Below are 27058 nucleotides of genomic sequence, written 5' to 3' on the forward strand. Positions count from 1 at the left end.
AGCGAGAGCTTTAAACAGAGAGGGAGCAGAGCGAGAGCGTGAAACCAAGAGGGAACAGAGCGAGAGTTTTAAACCGAGAGGGAGCAGAGCGAGGGTTTTAAACCAAACGGAGCAGAGTGAGAGTTTTCAACCGAGAGCGAGCAGAGTGAGACTTTTCAACCGAGAGGGAGCAGAGTGAGAGTTTTAAACCGAGAGGGAGCAGAGCGAGAGTGTTAAACTGAGAGGGAGCAGGGCGAGAGTTTTAAACCGAGAGGGAGCAGAGTGAGAGCTTTAAACCGAGAAGGAGCAGAGCGGGACCCTTTAACCGAGAGGGAGCAGAGCGAGAGCTTTAAGCCGAGAGGGAGCAGAACGAGACCTTCACACCGAGAGGGAGCAGAGCGAGAGCTTTAAACCGAGAGGGAGCAGAGCGGGAGCTTTTAACCGAGAGGGAGCAGAGCGAGAGCTTTAAGCCGAGAGGGAGCAGAACGAGACCTTCACACCGAGAGGGAGCAGAGTGAGAGCTTTAAACAGAGAGGGAGCAGAGCGAGAGCTTTCCACCGAGAGGGAGCAGAGCGAGAGCTTTAAACCGAGAGGGAGCAGAGCGAGGGCATTCAACCGAGAGGGAGCAGAGCGAGAGCGTTAAACCAAGAGGGAGCAGAGTGAGTGTTTTAAACCAAAGGGAGCAGAGCGAGAGTGTTAAACTGAGAGGGAGCAGGGCAAGAGTTTTAAACCGAGAGGGAACAGAGCGAGGGTTTTAAACCAAACGGAGCAGAGTGAGAGTTTTCAACCGAGAGCGAGCAGAGTGAGAGTTTTCAACCGAGAGGGAGCACAGCGAGAGCGTTGTACCGAGAGGGAGCAGAGCGAGAGCGTGAGACCAAGTGGGAGCAGAGCGAGAGCGTTATATCGAGAGGGAGCAGAGCGAGAGCTTCAAACTGAGAGGGAGCAGAGCGAGAGCTTCAAACCGAGAGGGAGCAGGGACAAAATTTTAAACCGAGAGGGAGCAGAGCGAGAGCATTAAACCGAGAGGGAGCAGAGCGAGAGCATTAAACCGAGAGGGAGCAGAGCGAGAGCTTTAAACCGAGAGGGAGCAGAGCGAGGGCTTTAAACTGAGAGGGAGCAGAGCGAGGGCTTTAAACCGAGAGGGAGCAGAGCGAGGGCTTTAAACCGAGAGGGAGCAGAGTGAGAGCTTTAAACCGAGAGGGAGCAGAGCGAGTGTTTTACACAGAGAGGGAGCAGAGCGAGAGTTTTAAACCGAGAGGGAGCAGAGCGAATGTTTTATACAGAGAGGGAGCAGAGCGAGTGTTTTACACAGATAGGGAGCAGAGCGAGAGTTTTAAACTGAGAGGGAGCAGAGCAAGTGTTTTACACAGAGGGAGCAGAGCGAGAGCTTTAAACAGAGAGGGAGCAGAGCGAGAGCGTTAAACCAAGAGGGAACAGAGCGAGAGTTTTAAACCGAGAGGGAGCAGAGCGAGGGTTTTAAACCAAACGGAGCAGAGTGAGAGTTTTCAACCGAGAGGGAGCAGAGTGAGAGTTTTAAACCGAGCGGGAGCAGAGCGAGAGTGTTGAACTGAGAGGGAGCAGGGCGAGAGTTTTAAACCGAGAGGGAGCAGGGCGAGAGCTTTAAACCGAGAGGGAGCAGAGTGAGAGTTTTAAACCAAAGGTAGCAGAGTGAGAGTTTTAAACCGAGAGGGAGCAGAGCGAGAGTTTTAACCCGAGAGGGAGCAGAGCGAGTGTTTTAAACCGAGAGGGAGCAGAGCGAGAGTTTTAACCTGAGAGGGAGCAGAGCGAGTGTTTTAAACCGAGAGGGAGCAGAGCGAGAGTTTTAAACCGAGAGGGAGCAGAGCGAGGGTTTTAAACCAAACGGAGCAGAGTGAGAGTTTTCGACCGAGAGCGAGCAGAGTGAGAGTTTTCAACCGAGAGGGAGCAGAGTTTCGAGTTTTAAACCGAGAGGGAGCAGAGCGAGAGCTTTAAACCGACAGTTAGCAGAGCGAGAGCTTTAAACCGAGAGAGAGCAGAGCGAGAGCTTTAAACCGAGAGGGAGCAGAGCGAGAGCTTCAAACCGAGAGGGAGCAGAGCGAGAGCTTCAAACCGAGAGGGAGCAGAGCGAGAGCTTCAAATCGAGAGGGAGCAGGGACAAAATTTTAAACCGAGAGGGAGCAGAGCGAGAGCATTAAACCGAGAGGGAGCAGAGCGAGAGCTTTAAACCGAGAGGGAGCAGAGCGAGGGCTTTAAACCGACAGGGAGCAGAGCGAGGGCTTTAAATCGAGAGGGAGCAGAGCGAGGGCTTTAAACCGAGAGGGAGCAGAGCGGGAGCTTTTAACCGAGACGGAGCAGAGCGAGAGCTTTAAGCCGAGAGGGAGCAGAACGAGACCTTCACACCGAGAGGGAGCAGAGCGAGAGCTTTAAACAGAGAGGGTGCAGAGCGAGAGCGTTAAACCTAGAGGGAGCAGAGCGAGAGCTTTAAACCAAAGGGAGCAGAGTGAGAGTTTTAAACCGAAAGGGAGCAGAGCGAGAGTTTTAAACCGAGAGGGAGCAGAGCGGGAGCTTTTATCCGAGAGGGAGCAGAGCGGGAGCTTTTAACCGAGAGGGAGCAGAGCGAGAGCTTTAAGCCGAGAGGGAGCAGAACGAGACCTTCACACCGAGAGGGAGCAGAGCGAGAGCTTTAAACAGAGAGGGAGCAGAGCGAGAGCGTGAAACCAAGAGGGAACAGAGCGAGAGTTTTAAACCGAGAGGGAGCAGAGCGAGGGTTTTAAACCAAACGGAGCAGAGTGAGAGTTTTCAACCGAGAGCGAGCAGAGTGAGACTTTTCAACCGAGAGGGAGCAGAGTGAGAGTTTTAAACCGAGAGGGAGCAGAGCGAGAGCTTTAAACCGAGAAGGAGCAGAGCGGGACCTTTTAACCGAGAGGGAGCAGAGCGAGAGCTTTAAGCCGAGAGGGAGCAGAACGAGACCTTCACACCGAGAGGGAGCAGAGCGAGAGCTTTAAACCGAGAGGGAGCAGAGCGGGAGCTTTTAACCGAGAGGGAGCAGAGCGAGAGCTTTAAGCCGAGAGGGAGCAGAACGAGACCTTCACACCGAGAGGGAGCAGAGTGAGAGCTTTAAACAGAGAGGGAGCAGAGCGAGAGCTTTCCACCGAGAGGGAGCAGAGCGAGAGCTTTAAACCGAGAGGGAGCAGAGCGAGGGCATTCAACCGAGAGGGAGCAGAGCGAGAGCGTTAAACCAAGAGGGAGCAGAGTGAGTGTTTTAAACCAAAGGGAGCAGAGCGAGAGTGTTAAACTGAGAGGGAGCAGGGCAAGAGTTTTAAACCGAGAGGGAACAGAGCGAGGGTTTTAAACCAAACGGAGCAGAGTGAGAGTTTTCAACCGAGAGCGAGCAGAGTGAGAGTTTTCAACCGAGAGGGAGCACAGCGAGAGCGTTGTACCGAGAGGGAGCAGAGCGAGAGCGTGAGACCAAGTGGGAGCAGAGCGAGAGCGTTATATCGAGAGGGAGCAGAGCGAGAGCTTCAAACTGAGAGGGAGCAGAGCGAGAGCTTCAAACCGAGAGGGAGCAGGGACAAAATTTTAAACCGAGAGGGAGCAGAGCGAGAGCATTAAACCGAGAGGGAGCAGAGCGAGAGCTTTAAACCGAGAGGGAGCAGAGCGAGGGCTTTAAACCGAGAGGGAGCAGAGCGAGGGCTTTAAACCGAGAGGGAGCAGAGCGAGGGCTTTAAACCGAGAGGGAGCAGAGTGAGAGCTTTAAACCGAGAGGGAGCAGAGCGAGTGTTTTACACAGAGAGGGAGCAGAGCGAGAGTTTTAAACCGAGAGGGAGCAGAGCGAATGTTTTATACAGAGAGGGAGCAGAGCGAGTGTTTTACACAGATAGGGAGCAGAGTGAGAGAGGTAAACCGAGGGGGAGCAGAGTGAGAGCATTAAACCGAGAGGGAGCAGAGTGAGAGTTTTAAACTGAGAGGGAGCAGAGCGAGAGCGTTAAACTGAGAGGGAGCAGAGCGAGAGCGTTAAACTGAGAGGGAGCAGAGCGAGAGCTTCAAACCGAGAGGGAGCAGAGTGAGAGTTTTAAACTGAGAGGGAGCAGAGTGAGAGTTTTAAACCGAGAGGGAGCAGAGCGAGAGTGTTAAACTGAGAGGGAGCAGGGCGAGAGTTTTAAACCGAGAGGGAGCAGAGCGAGAGCTTTAAACGGAGAGGGAGCAGAGCGAGAGCTTCAAACCGAGAGGGAGCAGAGCGAGAGCTTCAAACCGAGAGGGAGCAGAGCGAGAGCTTCAAACCGAGAGGGAGCAGAGTGAGAGCTTCAAACCGAGAGGGAGCAGAGCGAGAGCTTCAAACCGAGAGGGAGCAGGGACAAAATTTTAAACCGAGAGGGAGCAGAGCGAGAGCATTAAACCGAGAGGGAGCAGAGCGAGAGCTTTAAACCGAGACGGAGCAGAGCGAGGGCTTTAAACCGACAGGGAGCAGAGCGAGGGCTTTAAATCGAGAGGGAGCAGAGCGAGGGCTTTAAACCGAGAGGGAGCAGAGCGGGAGCTTTTAACGGAGACGGAGCAGAGCGAGAGCTTTAAGCCGAGAGGGAGCTGAACGAGACCTTCACACCGAGAGGGAGAAGAGCGAGAGCTTTAAACAGAGAGGGAGCAGAGCGAGAGCGTTAAACCAAGAGGGAACAGAGCGAGAGTTTTAAACCGAGAGGGAGCAGAGCGAGGGTTTTAAACCAAACGGAGCAGAGTGAGAGTTTTCAACCGAGAGCGAGCAGAGTGAGAGTTTTCAACCGAGAGGGAGCAGAGTGAGAGTTTTAAACCGAGCGGGAGCAGAGCGAGAGTGTTAAACTGAGAGGGAGCAGGGCGAGAGTTTTAAACCGAGAGGGAGCAGAGCGAGAGCTTTAAACCGAGAGGGCGCAGAGTGAGAGTTTTAAACCAAAGGGAGCAGAGTGAGAGTTTTAAACCGAGAGGGAGCAGAGCGAGAGTTTTAACCCGAGAGGGAGCAGAGCGAGTGTTTTAAACCGAGAGGGAGCAGAGCGAGAGTTTTAAACCGAGAGGGAGCAGAGCGAGAGTTTTAAACCGAGAGGGAGCAGAGCGAGGGTTTTAAACCAAACGGAGCAGAGTGAGAGTATTCGACCGAGATCGAGCAGAGTGAGAGTTTTCAACCGAGAGGGAGCAGAGTGAGAGTTTTAAACCGAGAGGGAGCAGAGCGAGAGTGTTAAACTGAGAGGGAGCAGGGCGAGAGTTTTAAACCGAGAGGGAACAGAGCGAGAGCTTTAAACCGACAGTTAGCAGAGCGAGAGCTTTAAACCGAGAGGGAGCAGAGCGAGAGCTTTAAACCGAGAGGGAGCAGAGCGAGAGCTTCAAACCGAGAGGGAGCAGAGCGAGAGCTTCAAACCGAGAGGGAGCAGAGCGAGAGCTTCAAACCGAGAGGGAGCAGAGCGAGAGCTTCAAACCGAGAGGGAGCAGAGCGAGAGCTTCAAACCGAGAGGGAGCAGAGCGAGAGCATTAAACCGAGAGGGAACAGAGCGAGAGCTTTAAACCGAGAGGGAGCAGAGCGAGGGCTTTAAACCGACAGGGAGCAGAGCGAGGGCTTTAAACCGAGAGGGAGCAGAGCGGGAGCTTTTAACCGAGACGGAGCAGAGCGAGAGCTTTAAGCCGAGAGGGAGCAGAACGAGACCTTCACACCGAGAGGGAGCAGAGCGAGAGCTTTAAACAGAGAGGGTGCAGAGCGAGAGCGTTAAACCAAGAGGGAGCAGAGTGAGTGTTTTAAACCAAAGGGAGCAGAGTGAGAGTTTTAAACCGAAAGGGAGCAGAGCGAGAGTTTTAAACCGAGAGGGAGCAGAGCGGGAGCTTTTAACCGAGAGGGAGCAGAGCGGGAGCTTTTAACCGAGAGGGAGCAGAGCGAGAGCTTTAAGCCGAGAGGGAGCAGAACGAGACCTTCACACCGAGAGGGAGCAGAGCGAGAGCTTTAAACAGAGAGGGAGCAGAGCGAGAGCGTGAAACCAAGAGGGAACAGAGCGAGAGTTTTAAACCGAGAGGGAGCAGAGCGAGGGTTTTAAACCAAACGGAGCAGAGTGAGAGTTTTCAACCGAGAGCGAGCAGAGTGAGACTTTTCAACCGAGAGGGAGCAGAGTGAGAGTTTTAAACCGAGAGGGAGCAGAGCGAGAGTGTTAAACTGAGAGGGAGCAGGGCGAGAGTTTTAAACCGAGAGGGAGCAGAGCGAGAGCTTTAAGCCGAGAGGGAGCAGAACGAGACCTTCACACCGAGAGGGAGCAGAGCGAGAGCTTTAAACCGAGAGGGAGCAGAGCGGGAGCTTTTAACCGAAAGGGAGCAGAGCGAGAGCTTTAAGCCGAGAGGGAGCAGAACGAGACCTTCACACCGAGAGGGAGCAGAGTGAGAGTTTTAACCCGAGAGGGAGCAGAGCGAGTGTTTTAAACCGAGAGGGAGCAGAGCGAGAGTTTTAAACCGAGAGGGAGCAGAGCGAGAGTTTTAAACAGAGAGGGAGCAGAGCAAGGGTTTTAAACCAAACGGAGCAGAGTGAGAGTTTTCGACCGAGAGCGAGCAGAGTGAGAGTTTTCAACCGAGAGGGAGCAGAGTGAGAGTTTTAAACCGAGAGGGAGCAGAGCGAGAGTGTTAAACTGAGAGGGAGCAGAGCGAGAGGTGTAAACCGAGAGGGAGCAGAGTGAGAGTTTTAAACCGAGAGGGAGCAGAGTGAGCGCGTTAAAATGAGAGGGAGCAGAGAGACAGTTTTAAACCGAGACGAAGCAGAGCGAGAGTTATAAACCAAGAGGGAGCAGAGCGCGAGATTTAAACCGAGAGGGAGCAGAGAGAGAGTTTGAAACCGAGAGTGAGCAGAGAGAGAGTTTGAAACCGAGAGGGAGCAGAGCGAGAGCTTTGAACCGAGAGGAAGCAGAGCGAGTGTTTTACACAGAGAGGGAGCAGAGCAAGTGTTTTAAACCGAGAGGGAGCAGAGCGAGTGTTTTACACAGAGAGGGAGCAGAGCGAGAGTTTTAAACCGAGAGGGAGCAGAGCGAATGTTTTATACAGAGAGAGAGCAGAGCGAGTGTTTTACACAGATAGGGAGCAGAGCGAGAGTTTTAAACTGAGAGGGAGCAGAGCAAGTGTTTTACACAGAGGGAGTAGAGCGAGAGTTTTAAACCGAGAGGGAGCAGAGCGAGTGTTTTACACAGAGAGGGAGCAGAGCGAGTGTTTTACACAGAGAGGGAGCAGAGCGAGTGTTTTACACAGAGACGGAGCAGAGCAAGTGTTTTACACAGATAGGGAGCAGAGCAAGCGCCTTAAACCTAGAAGGAGCAGAGCGAGAGTTTTAAACCGAGAGGGAGCTGAGTGAGAGCGTTAAACTGTGAGGGAGCAGAGTGAGTGTGTTAAACCGATGGGGAGTGGAGCGAGCGCGTTAAACCGAGACGAAGCAGAGCGAGAGTTTTAAACCGATAGGGAGCAGAGTGAGAGAGGTAAACCGAGGGGGAGCAGAGTGAGAGCATTAAACCGAGAGGGAGCAGAGTGAGAGTTTTAAACTGAGAGGGAGCAGAGCGAGAGCGTTAAACTGAGAGGGAGCAGAGCGAGAGCGTTAAACTGAGAGGGAGCAGAGCGAGAGCTTTAAACCGAGAGGGAGCAGAGCGAGAGCTTTAAACCGAGAGGGAGCAGAGCGAGAGCTTTAAACCGAGAGGGAGCAGAGCGGGAGCTTTTAACCGAGAGGGAGCAGAGTGAGAGCTTTAAGCCGAGAGGGAGCAGAGCGAGAGCTTTCAGCCGAGAGGGAGCAGAACGAGACCTTCACACCGAGAGGGAGCAGAGCGAGAGCTTCAAACCGAGAGGGAGCAGAGCGAGAGCTTCAAACCGAGAGGGAGCAGGGACAAAATTTTAAACCGAGAGGGAGCAGAGCGAGAGCATTAAACCGAGAGGGAGCAGAGCGAGAGCTTTAAACCGAGAGGGAGCAGAGCGAGGGCTTTAAACCGAGAGGGAGCAGAGCGAGGGCTTTAAACCGAGAGGAAGCAGAGCGAGGGCTTTAAACCGAGAGCGAGCAGAGCGGGAGCTTTTAACCGAGACGGAGCAGAGCGAGAGCTTTAAGCCGAGAGGGAGCAGAACGAGACCTTCACACCGAGAGGGAGCAGAGCGAGAGCTTTAAACAGACAGGGTGCAGAGCGAGAGCGTTAAACCAAGAGGGAGCAGAGTGAGTGTTTTAAACCAAAGGGAGCAGAGTGAGTGTTTTAAACCGAGAGGGAGCAGAGCGAGAGTTTTAAACCGAGAGGGAGCAGAGCGGGAGCTTTTAACCGAGAGGGAGCAGAGTGAGAGCTGTAAACCGAGAGGGAGCAGAGCGAGAGCTTTAAGCCGAGAGGGAGCTGAACGAGACCTTCACACCGAGAGGGAGCAGAGCGAGAGCTTTAAACAGAGAGGGAGCAGAGCGAGAGCGTTAAACCAAGAGGGAACAGAGCGAGAGTTTTAAACCGAGAGGGAGCAGAGCGAGGGTTTTAAACCAAACGGAGCAGAGTGAGAGTTTTCAACCGAGAGCGTGCAGAGTGAGAGTTTTCAACCGAGAGGGAGCAGAGTGAGAGTTTTAAACCGAGCGGGAGCAGAGCGAGAGTGTTAAACTGAGAGGGAGCAGGGCGAGAGTTTTAAACCGAGAGGGAGCAGGGCGAGAGCTTTAAACCGAGAGGGAGCAGAGTGAGAGTTTTAAACCAAAGGTAGCAGAGTGAGAGTTTTAAACCGAGAGGGAGCAGAGCGAGAGTTTTAACCCGAGAGGGAGCAGAGCGAGTGTTTTAAACCGAGAGGGAGCAGAGCGAGAGTTTTAAACCGAGAGGGAGCAGAGCGAGGGTTTTAAACCAAACGGAGCAGAGTGAGAGTTTTCGACCGAGAGCGAGCAGAGTGAGAGTTTTCAACCGAGAGGGAGCAGAGTGAGAGTTTTAAACCGAGAGGGAGCAGAGCGAGAGTGTTAAACTGAGAGGGAGCAGGGCGAGAGTTTTAAACCGAGAGGGAACAGAGCGAGAGCTTTAAACCGACAGTTAGCAGAGCGAGAGCTTTAAACCGAGGGGGAGCAGAGCGAGAGCTTTAAACCGAGAGGGAGCAGAGCGAGAGCTTCAAACCGAGAGGGAGCAGAGCGAGAGCTTCAAACCGAGAGGGAGCAGAGCGAGAGCTTCAAATCGAGAGGGAGCAGGGACAAAATTTTAAACCGAGAGGGAGCAGAGCGAGAGCATTAAACCGAGAGGGAGCAGAGCGAGAGCTTTAAACCGAGAGGGAGCAGAGCGAGGGCTTTCAACCGACAGGGAGCAGAGCGAGGGCTTTAAATCGAGAGGGAGCAGAGCGAGGGCTTTAAACCGAGAGGGAGCAGAGCGGGAGCTTTTCACCGAGACGGAGCAGAGCGAGAGCTTTAAGCCGAGAGGGAGCAGAACGAGACCTTCACACCGAGAGGGAGCAGAGCGAGAGCTTTAAACAGAGAGGGTGCAGAGCGAGAGCGTTAAACCAAGAGGGAGCAGAGTGAGTGTTTTAAACCAAAGGGAGCAGAGTGAGAGTTTTAAACCGAAAGGGAGCAGAGCGAGAGTTTTAAACCGAGAGGGAGCAGAGCGGGAGCTTTTATCCAAGAGGGAGCAGAGCGGGAGCTTTTAACCGAGAGGGAGCAGAGCGAGAGCTTTAAGCCGAGAGGGAGCAGAACGAGACCTTCACACCGAGAGGGAGCAGAGCGAGAGCTTTAAACAGAGAGGGAGCAGAGCGAGAGTTTTAAACCGAGAGGGAGCAGAGCGAGGGTTTTAAACCAAACGGAGCAGAGTGAGAGTTTTCAACCGAGAGCGAGCAGAGTGAGACTTTTCAACCGAGAGGGAGCAGAGTGAGAGTTTTAAACCGAGAGGGAGCAGAGCGAGAGTGTTAAACTGAGAGGGAGCAGGGCGAGAGTTTTAAACCGAGAGGGAGCAGAGCGAGAGCTTTAAACCGAGAAGGAGCAGAGCGGGACCTTTTAACCGAGAGGGAGCAGAGTGAGAGTTTTAAACCGAGAGGGAGCAGAGCGAGAGTGTTAAACTGAGAGGGAGCAGGGCGAGAGTTTTAAACCGAGAGGGAGCAGAGCGAGAGCTTTAAACCGAGAAGGAGCAGAGCGGGACCTTTTAACCGAGAGGGAGCAGAGCGAGAGCTTTAAGCCGAGAGGGAGCAGAACGAGACCTTCACACCGAGAGGGAGCAGAGCGAGAGCTTTAAACCGAGAGGGAGCAGAGCGGGAGATTTTAACCGAGAGGGAGCAGAGCGAGAGCTTTAAGCCGAGAGGGAGCAGAACGAGACCTTCACACCGAGAGGGAGCAGAGTGAGAGCTTTAAACAGAGAGGGAGCAGAGCGAGAGCTTTCCACCGAGAGGGAGCAGAGCGAGAGCTTTAAACCGAGAGGGAGCAGAGCGAGGGCATTCAACCGAGAGGGAGCAGAGCGAGAGCGTTAAACCAAGAGGGAGCAGAGTGAGTGTTTTAAACCAAAGGGAGCAGAGCGAGAGTGTTAAACTGAGAGGGAGCAGGGCAAGAGTTTTAAACCGAGAGGGAACAGAGCGAGGGTTTTAAACCAAACGGAGCAGAGTGAGAGTTTTCAACCGAGAGCGAGCAGAGTGAGAGTTTTCAACCGAGAGGGAGCACAGCGAGAGCGTTGTACCGAGAGGGAGCAGAGCGAGAGCGTGAGACCAAGTGGGAGCAGAGCGAGAGCGTTATATCGAGAGGGAGCAGAGCGAGAGCTTCAAACTGAGAGGGAGCAGAGCGAGAGCTTCAAACCGAGAGGGAGCAGGGACAAAATTTTAAACCGAGAGGGAGCAGAGCGAGAGCATTAAACCGAGAGGGAGCAGAGCGAGAGCTTTAAACCGAGAGGGAGCAGAGCGAGGGCTTTAAACCGAGAGGGAGCAGAGCGAGGGCTTTAAACCGAGAGGGAGCAGAGCGAGGGCTTTAAACCGAGAAGGAGCAGAGCGAGGGCTTTAAACCGAGAGGGAGCAGAGCGAGGGCTTTAAACCGAGAGGGAGCAGAGCGAGTGTTTTACACAGAGAGGGAGCAGAGCGAGAGTTTTAAACCGAGAGGGAGCAGAGCGAATGTTTTATACGGAGAGGGAGCAGAGCGAGTGTTTTACACAGATAGGGAGCAGAGCGAGAGTTTTAAACTGAGAGGGAGCAGAGCAAGTGTTTTACACAGAGGGAGCAGAGCGAGAGTTTTAAACCGAGAGGGAGCAGAGCGAGTGTTTTACACAGAGAGGGAGCAGAGCAAGCGCCTTAAACCAAGAAGGAGCAGAGCAAGCGCCTTAAACCAAGAAGGAGCAGAGCAAGAGTTTTAAACCGAGAGGGAGCTGAGTGAGAGCGTTCAACTGAGAGGGAGCAGAGTGAGTGTGTTAAACCGATGGGGAGTGGAGCGAGCGCGTTAAACCGAGACGAAGCAGAGCGAGAGTTTTAAACCGATAGGGAGCAGAGTGAGAGAGGTAAACCGAGGGGGAGCAGAGTGAGAGCATTAAACCGAGAGGGAGCAGAGTGAGAGTTTTAAACTGAGAGGGAGCAGAGCGAGAGCGTTAAACTGAGAGGGAGCAGAGCGAGAGCGTTAAACTGAGAGGGAGCAGAGCGAGAGCTTCAAACCGAGAGGGAGCAGAGTGAGAGTTTTAAACTGAGAGGGAGCAGAGTGAGAGTTTTAAACTGAGAGGGAGCAGAGCGAGAGCTTTAAACCGAGAGGGAGCAGAGTGAGAGTTTTAAACTGAGAGGGAGCAGAGTGAGAGCATTAAACCGAGAGGGAGCAGAGTGAGAGTTTTAAACTGAGAGGGAGCAGAGGGAGAGCGTTAAACTGAGAGGGAGCAGAGCGAGAGTTTTAAACCGAGAGGGAGCAGAGTGAGAGCTTTAAGCAGAGAGGGAGCAGAGTGAGAGTTATAAACTGAGAGGGAGCAGAGCGAGAGCTTTAAACCGAGAGGGAGCAGAGTGAGAGTTTTAAACTGAGAGGGAGCAGAGTGAGAGCATTAAACCGAGAGGGAGCAAAGTGAGAGCTTTAAACCGAGAGGGAGCAGAGCGAGAGAGGTAAACCGAGGGGGAGCAGAGTGAGAGCATTAAACTGAGAGGGAGCAGAGCGAGAGCGTTAAACTGAGAGGGAGCAGAGTGAGAGCTTTAAACCGAGAGGGAGCAGAGCGAGAGCGTTAAACTGAGAGGGAGCAGAGCGAGAGCGTTAAACTGAGAGGGAGCAGAGTGAGAGTATTAAACCGACAGGGAGCAGAGGGAGAGTTGCAAACCGAGAGGGAGCAGAGTGGGAGTGTTAAATTGTGGACCAGTTGAGAATTGGGGTGAAGGGTTTGATGTCTGGCTGCTCCTTGCCTGGTTTCTCCTTCTTTACACTCTACCTTAAATGCAGGTCCTGGTGTCCTGTCGACAGGAGCACTTTCTGAGCTCTCCACACGAAATGGAGTGCCTTCAATCTCACCCCATGTCATCATTGGGGAGTCATCGACACCTGCAGAGACACAAGCTGCACTCAATGACACAAGATCTAATGACAAAATATATGCCCAGAGTGTAAAGTCCAGGCCGAAACATCACTACAGCACCGGGGGAACACAGCGCTGTCAGAGGGGCAGCACCGGCAGAACACAGCGCTGTCAGAGGGGCAGCACCGGGGGAACACAGCGCTGTCAGAGGGGCAGCACCGGGGGAACACAGCGCTGTCAGAGGGGCAGCACCGGGGGAACACAGCGCTGTCAGAGGGGCAGCACCGGCAGAACACAGCGCTGTCAGAGGGGCAGCACCGGGGGAACACAGCGCTGTCAGAGGGGCAGCACCGGGGGAACACAGCGCTGTCAGAGGGGCAGCACCGGGGGAACACAGCGCTGTCAGAGGGGCAGCACCGGAGGAACACAGCGCTGTCAGAGGGGCAGCACCGGAGGAACACAGCGCTGTCAGAGGGGCAGCACCGGAGGAACACAGCGCTGTCAGAGGGGCAGCACCGGCGGAACACAGCGCTGTCAGAGGGGCAGCACCGGGGGAACACAGCGCTGTCAGAGGGGCAGCACCGGGGGAACACAGCGCTGTCAGAGGGCAGCACCGGGGGAACACAGCGCTGTCAGAGGGGCAGCACCGGGGGAACACAGCGCTGTCAGAGGGGCAGCACCGGGGGAACACAGCGCTGTCAGAGGGGCAGCACCGGGGGAACACAGCGCTGTCAGAGGGGCAGCACCGGAGGAAACACAGCGCTGTCAGAGGGGCAGCACCGGGGGAACACAGCGCTGTCAGAGGGGCAGCACCGGGGGAAACACAGCGCTGTCAGAGGGGCAGCACCGGGGGAACACAGCGCTGTCAGAGGGGCAGCACCGGGGGAAACACAGCGCTGTCAGAGGGGCAGCACCGGGGGAACACAGCGCTGTCAGAGGGGCAGCACCGGGTTGGGGGGATGCGGGCACAATGCTGTCAGAGGGGCAGCACCGGGGGAACACAGCGCTGTCATAGGGGCAGCACCGGAGGAAACACAGCGCTGTCATAGGGGCAGCACCGGGTTGGGGGGATGCGGGCACAATGCTGTCAGAGGGGCAGCACCGGGTTGGGGGGATGCGGGCACAATGCTGTCAGAGGGGCAGCACAGGGCGAGGAGGAAAAATGGGGGACGGGTGACGATGCATAGCACTGTCAGAGGAGCGGGACTGAGGAGGGGAAGGGGGAAAATTGCTGTCAGAGAGACTGCGCCTGTGGGATCACGACACAACGTCCCACATGACGGGAGACTGATTGAAAAGGTTGAAGCATGTGGAATTCAGTGAAACTTGGTTAGATGGATCAAAAACTGGCTAAATAATAGCCAAGTTCCGCACAGATGAGGACGGCCTCAACCGGGATCTTGGGTTCATGTCACACTATCTGTAACCCCCACGACTTGCCTGGACTTTCAAAATCTCACTAACTGTCCTGTCTGGAGACAATACACATGTCTAACCTGTGCTTCACGCTCTCTCCACTCACATTGTCTGTACCTTTAAGACTTGATTACCTGTAAAGACTCGCATTCCAACCATTATTTTGTAAATTGAGTTTGTCTTTATGTGCCCTGTTTGTGAACACAACTCCCACTTACCTGACGAAGGAGCAGCGCTCCGAAAACTAGTGGCTTTTGCTACCAAATAAACCTGTTGGACTTTCACCTGGTATTGTGAGACTTTTTACTAAGTAATAGGACACAAAGTGTGGGGGTAGAAGACTGTTTGAGTGACTGGAGCTCAGCGTCCAGTGCTGTACCACAAGCTTCAGTGCTGAGACCTTTGTTTGTGATGTACTTACATGATTATAATGTGGGTGGAATAATAAGCAAGTTTTCTGATGACACCAAAATTGCTAGGGCGGTTACTCGTGAAGAAGAAGGTTGTAGGTTATAGGAAGATATAGATGGATTGGTCAGATGGGCAGAGCAGTGTCAGATGGTATTTAACCCTGATAAGTATGAAGTGATACACTTTGGAAGAAGTAACAACACAAGGGAGTACTTAATGAATGGTAGGACACCAGGAAGCTCAGACGAACAGAGGGATCTTGGGGTACATATTCACAGATCCCTGAAGTCGGTAGAGCAGGCGAATAGTGCAGTGAAGAAGGCATATGGGACACCTGTTTTTATCAGTTGCGGAATAGAGTATAAGAGTAAGGAGGCAATGTTGGAGCTGTACAGAGCAATGGTTAGGCCACAGCTGGAGTACTGAGTACAGTTCTGGTCACCTCACCATAGGAAGGATGTGATGGCACTGGAGGGGGTTCACCAGGATGTTTCCCGGGATTGGGCATTTGAACTATAATTAGCGACTGGACAGGCTTGGATTCTTTTCTTTCGTAAGAAGTCTCACAACACCAGGTTAAAGTCCAACAGGTTTATTTGGTAGCAAAAGCCACTAGCTTTCAGAGTGCTGCTCCTTCATCAGGTAAGTGGGAGTTCTGTTCACAAACAGGCATATAAAGCCACAAACTCAATTTACAAAATAATGGTTGGAATGAGAGTCTTTACAGGTAATCAAGTCTTAAAGGTACAGACAGTGTGAGTGGAGAGAGCATTAAGCATAGGTTAAAGAGATGTGTATTGTCTCCAGACAGAACAGCTAGTGAGACTTTGCAAGGCCAGGCGAGTCGTGGGGGTTACAGATAGTGTGACATGAACCCAAGATCCCGGTTGAGGCCGTCCTCATGTGTGCGGAACTTGGCTATCAGTCTCTGCTCAGCGACGCTGCCTTGTCGTGTGTCGTGAAGGCCGCCTTGGAGAACGCTTACCCGAAGATCAGAGGCTGAATGCCCGTGACTGCTGAAGTGTTCCCCAATAGGAAGAGAGCACTCTTGCCCGGTGATTCTTGAGCGGTGTTCATTCATCCATTGTCCTAGCGTCTGCATGGTCTCCCCAATGTACCATGCCTCGGGACGTCCTTTCCTGCAGTGTATCAGGTACACAACGTTAGCCGAGTTGCAAGAGTATGTACCATGTACCTGGTGGATGGTGTTCTCACGTGAGATGATGGCATCCGTGTCGATGATCCGGCATGTCTTGCAGAGGTTGCTGTGGCAGGGTTGTGTGGTGTCGTGGCCACTGTTCCCCTGAAGGCTGGGTAGTTTGCTGCGGACAATGGTCTGTTTGAGGTTGCGCAGTTGTTTGAAGGCAAGAAGTGGGGGTGTGGGGATGGCCTTGGCGAGATGTTCGTCTTCATCAAAGACATGTTGAAGGCTCCGGAGAAGATGTCATAGCTTCTCCGCTTTGGGGAAGTACTGGACGACGAAGGGTACTCTGTCCGCCGTGTCCCTTATTTGTCTTGAGGAGGTCAGCGCGGTTTTTCGCTGTGGCGCGTCGGAACTGTCGATCGATGACTCGAGCGCTATATCCTGTTCTTATGAGGGCAGCTTTCAGCGTCTCAAGGTCTCTGTTGCGATCCTCCTCATCTGAGCAGATCCTGTGTATATGGAGGGCTTGCCCGTAGGGGATGGCTTCTTTAACGTGTTTTGGGTGGAAGCTGGAGAAGTGGAGCATCGTGAGGTTATCCGTGGGCTTGCGGTACAGTGAAGTGCTGAGGTGACCGTCCTTGATGGAGATGCGTGTGTCCAAGAATGCAACCGATTCCGGCGAGTAGTCCATGGTGAATCTGATGGTGGGATGGAACTTGTTGATGTCATCATAGAGTTGTTTCAGTGATTGTTCACCACGAGTCCAAAGGAAGAAAATGTCATCGATGTATCTAGTGTATTGCATCAGTTGAAGGTCCCGTGCGGTGAAGAGGTCTTGTTCACACCTGTGCATGAAGATGTTGGCATATTGAGGTGCGAATTTGGTCCCCATGGCTGTTCCGTGTGTCTGGATGGAGAACTGGTTGTTGAAGGTGAAAACATTGTGGTCCAGGATGAAGCCGATGAGTTGTAAAATTGCATCTGGAGACTGGCAGTTGTTGGCATTGAGTACTGAGGCAATTGCAGCAATGCCATCGTCGTGGGGGATGCTGGTGTAGAGTGCCGAGACATCCATTGTGACAAGGAGTGCTCCTGGTTCAACTGCTCCGTGTGTGCTGAGTTTCTGTAGGAAGTCCGTAGTGTTGCGACAGAAGCTGGGGGTTCTTTGTACAATGGGTTTCAGGATGCCCTCGACGTAGCCGGAAGAGGTTCTCACAGAGGGTCCCATTGCCTGATACGATGGGACGACCGGGTGTGTTTGCCTTGGGCAATGTGACCCTGTGCGGGAACCTCTCCGGCTACGTCGAGGGCATCCTGACACCCATTGTACAAAGAACCCCCAGCTTTTGTCGCAACACTACGGACTTCCTACAGAAACTCAGCACACATGGAGCAGTTGAACCAGGAGCACACCTCGTCACAATGGATGTCTCGGCGCTCTACACCAGCGTCCGCCACGACGATGGCATTGCTGCAACTGCCTCAGTACTCAATGCCAACAACTGCCAGTCTCCAGAAGCAATTTTACAACTCATCCGCTTCATCCTGGACCACAATGTCTTCACTTTCAACAACCAGTTCTTCATCCAGACACACGGAACAGCCATGGGGACCTAATTTGCACCCCAATATGCCAACATCTTTATGCACAGGTTCGAACAAGACCTCTTCACCGCACAGGACCTTCAACTGATGCTGTACACTAGATACATCGATGACATTTTCTTCCTTTGGACTCGGGGTGAACAATCACTGAAACAACTATATGATGACATCAACAAGTTCCATCCCACCATCAGACTCACCATGGTTACTCTCCGGAATCGGTTGCATTCTTGGACACACGCATCTCCATCATGGACAGTCACCTGAGCACCTCACTGTACCGCAAGCCCACGGATAACCTCACGATGCTCCACTTCTCCAGCTTCCACCCGAAACACGTTAAAGAAGCCATCCCCTACGGAGAAGCCCTCCGTATACACAGGATCTGCTCACATGAGGAGGATCGCAGCAGACACCTCCAGACGCTGAAAGATGCCCTCATAAGAACGGGATATGGCGCTTGACTCATCGATCGACAGTTCTGACGCGCCACAGCGAAACACCGCACCAACCTCCTCAGAAGACAAACACGGGACACGGCGGACAGAGTACCCTTCGTCGTCCAGTACTTCCCCGGAGCGGAGAAGCTATGACATCTTCTCTGGAGCCTTCAACACGTCATCGATGAAGATGAACATCTCGCCAAGGCCATCCCCACACCTCCACTGCTTGCCTTCAAACAACCGCGCAACCTCAAACAGACCATTGCCCGCAGCAAACTACCCAGCCTTCAGGAGAACAGTGACCACGACACCACACAATCCTACCACAGCAACCTCTGTAAGACGTGCCGGCTCATCGACATGGATGCCATCATCTCACGTGAGAACACCATCCACCAGGTACACGGTACATACTTTTGCAACTCGGCCAACGTTGTCTACCTGGTACGCTGCAGGAAAGGATGTCCCAAGGCATGGTACATTGGGGAAACCATGCAGACGCTATGACAACGGACGAATGAACACCGCTCGACAATCACCAGGCAAGAGTGTTCTCTTCCTGTTGGGGAACACTTCACGGGCATTCAGCCTCTGATCTTCGGGTAAGCGTTCTCCAAGGCGGCCTTCACGACACACGACAAGGCAGAGTCGCTGAGCAGAGACTGATAGCCAAGTTCTGCACACGAGGACGGCCTCAACCGGGATCTTGGGTTCATGTCACACTATCTGTAACCCCCACGGCTTGCCTGGACTTGCAATATCTCACTAACTGTCCTGTCTGGAGATTATACACATCTCTTTAACCTGTGCTTACACAGGTTACATTGTCTGTACCTTTAAGACTTGATTACCTGTAAAGACTCGCATTCCAACCATTATTTTGTAAATTGAGTTTGTGTCTTTATATGCCTGTTTGTGAACAGAACTCTCACTTACCTGACGAAGGAGCAGCGCTACCAAATAAGCCTGTTAGACTTTAACCTGGTGTTGTGAGACTTCTTACTGTGCTTACCCCAGTCCAACGCCGGCATCTCCACATCTTGTTTTCTTTAGAGCAGAGAAGGCTGAAGGGGGACATGAGGCCAAGAAGGAATTGGATATAGCTCTTGGGGCTAAAGGGATTAAGGGATATGGGGGGAAAGCGGGGTCAGGATATTGAATTTGATGATCAGCCATGATCAGAATGAATGGCAGAGCAGGCTCAATGGGTCGAACGGCCTACTTCTGTCCTTATTTTCTATGTTTCTATGACTGAGGTGTATAAGATTATGAGGGGTATGGACTGGGCAAATAGGAAGCAGCTGTTCCCCTTGGTTGAGGGGTCAATCTCAAGGGGGCAGGGTTTTAGGGTGAGGAGCAGGAGATTCAGAGGAGATTTCAGAAAAAAGTATTTCATGCTTTGGGTGGTGGGAATCTGGAATGCACTGCCTGAGAAGGTAATGGAGGCCGGAAACCTTACTACCTTTAACAAATATTTGAGTGAGCACTTAAAATATCATAACATTCAAGGATATGGGGCAAATGCAGGAAAATGGGATGCGCGTGACTTTAGTGGTAGTTATTGTCAGTGCAGATTCAATGGGCTGAAGGACCTTTACTGCCCTGTATAACTCTATAACTCGAAGGTACTTGGAATTCCAGGCTGACCTTGTAACCTCGGCCACCACAACACAAAGCAGAGCAAGTGGGAAGCATTTGATTGCTTTTTGTCGCAACTTGTTGCCACTTTGTCTGCACAACAGTGACTACACATCCAGTGAATTCCTCCAAATACCAGTCCTCCTTCTTAGAGGGAGTTATGCAAATTGACAACATATGAGCTCTTACCTGGAGCGGGTGAAGGAGTCCCCACAAAGCCATAGCCATTCACTTTGGGCGATTCCTGGGGGATCAGCTCCTTCCCATCAGGCCCCACTTTGCCCTGCTTAAACTTCAAAATAAAAAGTAGCGTCATTCAGTCAGTGAGCACACACCCACACAACAGGCAAAAAGAGGAAAGGGACACTGCTCCACACAAACATCCATGGCCCACTGCTATTCAATTCCCCCTCGACACAATGATTCGGACTCACAAGAGCTGGAGTCTGCTGCAAAAGGACTGGATCCAGGAGCTGAGGCAATGGAGGAAGGGGAACATAAGAAATAGGAGCAGGAGTAGGCCATCTAGCCCCTCGAGCCTGCCCCGCCATTCAATAAGATCATGGCTGATCTGACGTGGATCAGTACCACTTACCCGCCTGATCCCCATAACCCTTAATTCCCTTACCGATCAGGAATCCATCCATCCGCGCTTTAAACATATTCAGCGAGGTAGCCTCCACCACCTCAGTGGGCAGAGAATTCCAGAGATTCACCACCCTCTGGGAGAAGAAGTTCCTCCTCAACTCTGTCTTAAACCGACCCCCCTTTATTTTGAGGCTGTGTCCTCTAGTTTTAACTTCCTTACTAAGTGGAAAGAATCTCTCCGCCTCCACCCTATCCAGCCCCCGCATTATCTTATAAGTCTCCATAAGATCCCCCCTTATCCTTCTAAACTCCAACGAGTACAAACCCAATCTCCTCAGCCTCTCCTCATAATCCAAACCCCTCATCTCCGGTATCAACCTGGTGAACCTTCTCTGCACTCCCTCCAATGCCAATATATCCTTCCTCATATAAGGGGACCAATACTGCACACAGTATTCCAGCTGCGGCCTCACCAATGCCCTGTACAGGTGCATCAAGACATCCCTGCTTTTATATTCTATCCCCCTCGCAATATAGGCCAACATCCCATTTGCCTTCTTGATCACCTGTTGTACCTGCAGACTGGGCTTTTGCGTCTGCAGGAAAGAGGGAGGGAGTGAAAGGTGGGCCCAGGGGTTCAACACGGGTTATGTCTGACTGCTGCTGCTAAGGCTGCAGTGTGGTGGGATCTTGCTTTGTATACCTGTGCATTCAGAGCTGCTGCTTGCTGCAGCTGCGACTTGCTTAGAGCTCGACTGAACGGATCACCCTGGAAACGGGTGTTTTTGTGAATCACCTCACGAGGTTTCTTGAAGAGCTCGTCATCCTTCACTCCTGAGAAACAAAGCAAGAGAACAGCAGCAGTTAGCATGCAAAATGGTGAGGCGCTCAGAGAGAGGACTTTGTACTCAGCCCCATGCTCAGTTTGTGGGATAGGGAGTGCCCAGGATAAAAATGCACTGCAGTCGAATTACAACTAAAGCAGACAACTCCATTCTGGGTCTTAGTACCACAGACCGACCGGGCCACGCGCACAGTCCGACCGGGCCACGCGCACAGACCGACCGGGCCACGCGCACAGTCCGACCGGGCCACGCGCACAGTCCGACCGGGCCACGCGCACAGACCGACCGGGCCACGCGCACAGACCGACCGGGCCACGCGCACAGACCGACCGGGCCACGCGCACAGACCGACCGGGCCACGCGCACAGACCGACCGGGCCACGCGCACAGACCGACCGGGCCACGCGCACAGACCGACCGGGCCACGCGCACAGACCGACCGGGCCACGAGCACCTCTCAGCATTCTTATCTGATGGACCTTCATTGTCACTGGGTCAAAATCCTGGAACTTTATCCCTATCTGCACTGTGGGTGTACCTACACCTCAGGGACTGCACAGTTCAAGGTGGCAGCTCTTCGCCATCTTCTGAAGGATGATTAGGGATGGGCAATAAGTGCTAACAGAGCCAATGACGCCCTCATCCCATCAATGAATATCATGATTCCCAATCATTTTCACTGCTTTGGATATGAGGTATTGAATGGAGTTGGTTCTGCAACTCCACAAGGCTGGGAATGTGCTCATCCCTGCTCCCCAAGTGACAGGAGCCTGCTACATAGCAAGCCTTAAACACCTTGCCACAGAAGCTGGAAACTACACTCAGCACTCTAGTTATAGAACCCTGACATGATGCAGCAAAGGATGGGGAATATATGGAGGCATGTGGTAACCATGGAAACACAAATGCACCCATTTTGACACTTCATCCATAATTCTTTTTAATCTTTCACGTGATGTGGGCATCACTGGCTAGGCCAGCATTTGTTCTCCATCTCTAATTGCTCTGAAGTGGGTAATGAACCACCTCACTGAATTTCTGCAGTACAGTATATCTCCCCCCAGCCACTGCTGTTCAGAGGCAGCAATCGATGCTCTCAGTGTGACAGTCTCAAATCCAATGTCTGTTCTCACATCACCACTGGAAGGCTATCTAGCCAATCAGCTCTAGCTTGTTGCGAGAGTAAGTTAATTAAGACCATCAGACACATGAAGATTCCACTCCCAACATTTTGGCCTGCATTCAAAGCTTGGCCCTACAGATGAAAGATCAATTTGTCTACACTCCTCACCACACAGTTCCACCAGGAAACCAATTGTCACATTTCCTGGTGTCATAATTTAGCTTTTGGATGTTGTCTACATGGACTGTAGCAAGGCCTTTGACAAGGTCCCTCATGGCAAACTGATACAGAAGATGAAGTCACATGGGATCCACGGTGAGCTGGTAAGATGGATACAGAACTGGCTTGGTCATAGAATAACACCAGGTTAAAGTCCAACAGGTTTATTTGGTAGCAAATACCATTCGCTTTCGGAGCGCTGCTCCTTCGTCAGATGGAGTGGAAATGTGCTCTCAAACAGGGCACAGAGACACAAAAATCAAGTTACAAAGACAATGGCAGATGGAATTTAATCCAGATAAAGTCCTACATAAAACATTAGTGTGTGAAGTTAAAGCACAAGGAATTGGGGGTAATATATTGGCATGGATTCAGAGTAGTTTTTTGGAGTGGAAAGTGGTGACTAGTGGGGTTCCGCAGGGATCAGTGCTTCGGCCCCAGCTAATCACAATATATATCAATGATTTGGATGCGGAAATCAAACATAATATTTCCAATACAAAAGCAAAAAATGCTGGAAAATCTCAGCAGATCTGACAGCATGTGTAGAGAGAGGACAAAGCTAATGTTTGAAGTCTGTAATATTTCCAAGTTTGCTGATAAGACAAAACTGGGTGAGAATGTGAATGGTGAGGAGGATGTTAAATGGCTTCAAGGCGATTTAGACAAGTTGAGCGAATGGACAAACACACGGCAATGCAGTATAACGTGGATAACTGTGAAGTTATTCATGCAGAAAGAGGAACAGCATTATTTAAATACTGATAGATCAATAAATGTTGATGTGCAGAGGGACCTGGGTAACCTTGTACACCAGTCACTGAAAGCAAGCATCTAGGTATAACAAGCAGTTAGGGAGGCAAATGGTATGTTGGCCTTCATTGCAAGAGAACTCGAGTACAGGAGCAAAGGATGCCGTACTGCAGCTGTACAGGGTCTTGGTGAGATCACACCTGGGGTATTGCGTGCAGTTTTGGTCTCCTTACCTTAGAAAGGATATATTTGTCACAGAGGAAGTGTAGTGAAGAATTAGACTGCTGGAATGGCAGGAGTTTTGAAGAATGAGAGGGAATCTCATTGAAATGTACAAAAGTCTAACAGAGCTGGACAGACTGGATGTAGAGATGATGTTTCGTCTGCACCGGCCACAATCCCACCCAGGCCCTATCCTCATAAACCCATGCATTTACCCTAGCTAGTCCCCCTGACATTAAGGGGCAATTTAGCATGGCCAATCCACCTAACCCGCACAACTTTGGATGGGGAGGAAACCGGAACACCCGGAGGAAACCCATGCAGACACAGGGAGAATGTGCAAACTCCACACAGACAGTGACCCAAGCCGGGAATCGAACCTGGGTCCCTGGCGTTGTGAGGCAGCAGTGCTAACCACTGTGACAACATGCCACTCCAGTCCCTGAATGTATTTAAGAAGTAGAAGGATTTCTAAACACTAAAGGTGTCGAGGGGTGTGGGGAGAGTGCAGGAGTATGATGCTGAGATAAGAGGATCATCCATGAGCAGATTAAATAGTGGAGCAAGCTCGATGGGCTGAATTGCCTACTCTTGCTCCCAGTTTCTATGAACTCAAAGAAACTGCATGTCCTGAATGAGATGTTGATTTGATTGTAACATCTGAAAAATACTTCATCTGCAGAAAACAAAAGAGGTGTACACAGGCAGGGCTGTTAGCAGGAAGAGGCCATTTTGGTTGTATTCCCAGTGCTCAATCCCTGCCCCTTCACTTCATTTCACACAACTTTGACATTGCCTGGAAACAGCAGTACAGTCAAGCTGCACAAAGACTGCAGGTACACAGAAATTTCTGACCAGTGAGGAAGAGTCCCGCTTTCTTCCGGCATTCACACCAAATGAGTCCATCAAGTGTCAGCTGAACTCTGTTGCTTCTTGCTCTATCTCAGGATGTTTCAGCATAATCACCATTACCTGCCCTTACCTCAGTACTAACAGGGGCAGGTCACATCAGCACTGGTTCAGAGACTCTCTCCTGTAACTAGCAAGTGCCAATAGAGCCATGCATTGGCAAAGCATTCACCCAAACAGGACAGAAGTGTTCGGGCTGATCCTGTGACTCTGGTCTGACGCTGTCTCACAACTCTGCAACTCCAGGTGATGGCGATTCGCTTCTCACTAAACAGGGCCAGAGATTATGACTGGGATATAGAATTATAGACACCCTACAGTGCAGAAAGAGGCCATTTGGCCCATCGAGTCTGCACCGACCACGATCCCACTCAGCCCTACCCCCACATCCCTACATATTTACCCGCTAATCCCTCAAACCTACGCATCCCAGGACACTAAGGGGCAATTTTTAGTATGGCCAATCAACCTAACCCGCACATCTTTGGACTGTGGGAGGAAACCCACGCAGACACGAGGAGAATTTGCAAACTCCACACAGACAGTGACCCAAGCCGGGAATCGAACCCAGGTCCCTGGAGCTGTGAAGCAGCAGTGCTAACCACTGTGTTACCGTGCCGCCCGATACAATCACATCAGTCTGCTCCTTACCTTCTGGGTAATACATCAGAACATTCTTGGCTTTATACTCCCAGGTTTCTACTCCTGCTTTTCCAGTCTCAATGGCGTGGACCTGGGCTGACGGCAGTGCCAGCATTTCTTCACGACGCTGTAACAAGAAACATCAACACATTCAGCATGGGAATCCCATTCTGCATTGTGACCCTCCCAGGGAGAGGGTCCTGTAAATCCCCACAGCAAAACGGACACTTCCCCCGACCCGATTCCTCCTCAGGCCCGTCTCCATTGTCCAAATTCTTGGTCTATATTACTGGGAGGAGGCTCTATGTTTACTTTATGCCTCTTTAAGCAGCTGGAGACACAGCTCTTCCACAACTGAAGTTTGTCTCTTGGTGGGATTGGGACAAACTGGGCCCAAATCTCAGAAACAAGTCACCTGGAAGACAGAAGACCCCCAGGCATCTGTTTATAAAGAGGCAGCACCATTGGTCATCTCACTTCCAGCGCATCCCAGAACTATCCGATCATTGAATCGGAGACCCTATTGAGGGGTTTATTATCAAGCAGCACAGATTTAGTGAACAATAAGAAAGCAGGAGAAGAAAACGTACCAGCTTTGACTCTTCCTCTGCCTCGTACATCCAGGCATGTTTGATCTTATTCCTCTCTTCAGCAATCTCTATGATCTGCTTGAAAGAGGCGTTATCTTCACTGGTGCTTCTCCCAAAGAAGGTGTCCAGTGTTGGCAACTCCTTTGCTTCCTTCTTCTTATCTTTCTGTCCTGGAAAAAGAAACACCAGTCAGTCATTAAGTTAGATACAAGTACTGTGCTCAGCACATTACTGCGCTTTTATTACTGCCCACCAGATGTCGGTGAAGAGTTTCTACTGATAAAAGAGAGATGTACTTCACATCACAAAAATCACCGTCATCAGCTGCAAGTCTTCCATCTTGTCCAGCTTTACTTTGTGAAGATGGAGATCCTGGAGCAACATCCGGTGTTTCAAAAGTAGCAGGAGTGAGATCTGAAAATGATCAGAGCAGAAACAGGTAGAGTCAGGGTCACCAGAATGGCCAGCCCCAACATACAGGCTGGAGCCGCGAACCTGAACCCCAAGCCCCAACATGCGGGCTGGAGCAGCAAAACTGAGCCCCAAGCCAACTGGGCCTCAGGCCGTCTGGACCCTGAGCTCCAGCAGGGGGCGGGAGCCGCAAACCCGAGCCCCGAGCTGACTGGACTCCGGGCCGACTGGGCCCCGAGCCACAAATTGAGAGGAGACACACTTACAAGCTGCAGGAGTCCCCGAGTTTGGCTTGCGTAGTGAAGAACCATATTTTATGGTTATTTCACGCATCTTTTCCATGTCGCCACTCTCTTCAGCCTCCAAATACTCTCTCTGAGCACGTAACCTTTCCACATCAGGGAAAAAGTCTCGCTGGATAATTTCCTCCAAATTCTGTTGGATAAAATGCAATGTTCAGTCATGATACAACACGGGCAAAAAATAACATTAAGGATTTTGGAGTGAATATGGAGGTTGGTGCTGGGCGCTAACTCACAGGGGTTTGTGAATCCCCATTACAATTTTTTTGAGTTATCCAAGATGAAAAGCTTTGATCGCATGTCTCTTTTTTTCAGCAATGGACTAGGGTGGAGGAGTCAAAGGTTGTTTTGTGAGAGGGTAATGATGGCAGTTTTGAAGGTAAGAGCAATATTTGGATGTTGCTCTTACTAATGGACTGCCACAAGAGCAGGGTGGCAGACAGATTACAATGTGGGCAAGTATGAGGTTATTCACATTGATCCAAAGAATAGCGAAGCAGATTTGTTTTTAAAAAAGGATTGAAACTTTTAAAAGTCTATGTTCCTCGACTCTTGGGTGTTCTCATACAAGAAACACAAAGTTATCAGGCAATTAGCAAGTGCAGCAAGCAATTAGGAAAGCAAATGGCATGTTGGCATTTATTGCAAAGGGCACTAGAGTATTAGAATAGGAATATAGGAATAAAGATGTCTTGCTACAATTGTACAGCTTTGCTTAGACCACACTTGGAATACTTTATACAGTTTTGGTCTCCATGTAGGAGGAACATATTTGTATTGGAGGTGGTATAGCAAAGGATCACTCGATAGAGAGTAAGTTCCAGGATTTTGACCCAGGATCAATGTAAATAACCTCTTCCATTCTACAACAGTGAAGGAATGACAATATATTTCGAAGTCAGGATGGTGGGTGTGACGTTACTGTGTCTTTAAGAAATGTATTTGTCATGTTTCTTGTACAAAATCTGTTTTAGTAGTTTGTTTTATTATCGATGCCATTTTGTCCGTATCCAGTTACCCTTGTACTGTTCCTGCAGCAGCATAATTAATCCTAACCGCTAGAATGTTTGTCTTGATCTGAACTAATGCTGTTGTTTTGGTGTTTTCTCATGGGGTTTTGAAGAGTAGAACTTGATTATGCCGATTGACAGAAAAAAATCAGGTGGCTGAGTGGAGTTCGGCCCTCAGAGAAACCCAGTTCAGTTGCTTTTTGGGAACTGTGGAAAGGAGTAGCAGCTCTGAGACTCTGAAGACGGGGATCTGGCAGAGACTGGGTTTATTTATCATAAGTTCTGTTGTTTGAGGATATAGCCATTGCTGAAAACTGCTGTCTGGATCTTTGTCCAGAGGTGTTAAAAGGTGGGAAATCTAGCATCCATGTGAGCAGATATGTTTTTGGTGCTAACTGGTTTTGGAAAAAGGATTTACGTCTACATGT

The 27058-nt window shown here is 51.3% G+C and overlaps 1 protein-coding gene across 1 annotated transcript in view; it reads right to left on the reverse strand.

Annotated features, from left to right (window-relative positions):
• ess2 (ess-2 spliceosome associated protein) overlaps window positions 1–27058 on the reverse strand; it is a 149042-nt gene that overhangs the window by 121558 nt on the left and 426 nt on the right. The window contains exons 2-8 of the mRNA XM_078226756.1: window positions 25585–25753; window positions 25223–25321; window positions 24908–25077; window positions 24327–24444; window positions 20308–20438; window positions 19206–19308; window positions 12276–12385 (exon numbers count right to left, since the gene is read on the reverse strand). Of these exons, the coding sequence (XP_078082882.1) occupies window positions 12276–12385; window positions 19206–19308; window positions 20308–20438; window positions 24327–24444; window positions 24908–25077; window positions 25223–25321; window positions 25585–25753 (900 nt within the window). The remainder of the gene's footprint in view (window positions 1–12275; window positions 12386–19205; window positions 19309–20307; window positions 20439–24326; window positions 24445–24907; window positions 25078–25222; window positions 25322–25584; window positions 25754–27058) is intronic.

The sequence above is a fragment of the Mustelus asterias genome, chromosome 13 (genome assembly GCF_964213995.1).
Source record: "Mustelus asterias chromosome 13, sMusAst1.hap1.1, whole genome shotgun sequence".
Lineage (NCBI taxonomy): Eukaryota > Metazoa > Chordata > Chondrichthyes > Carcharhiniformes > Triakidae > Mustelus > Mustelus asterias.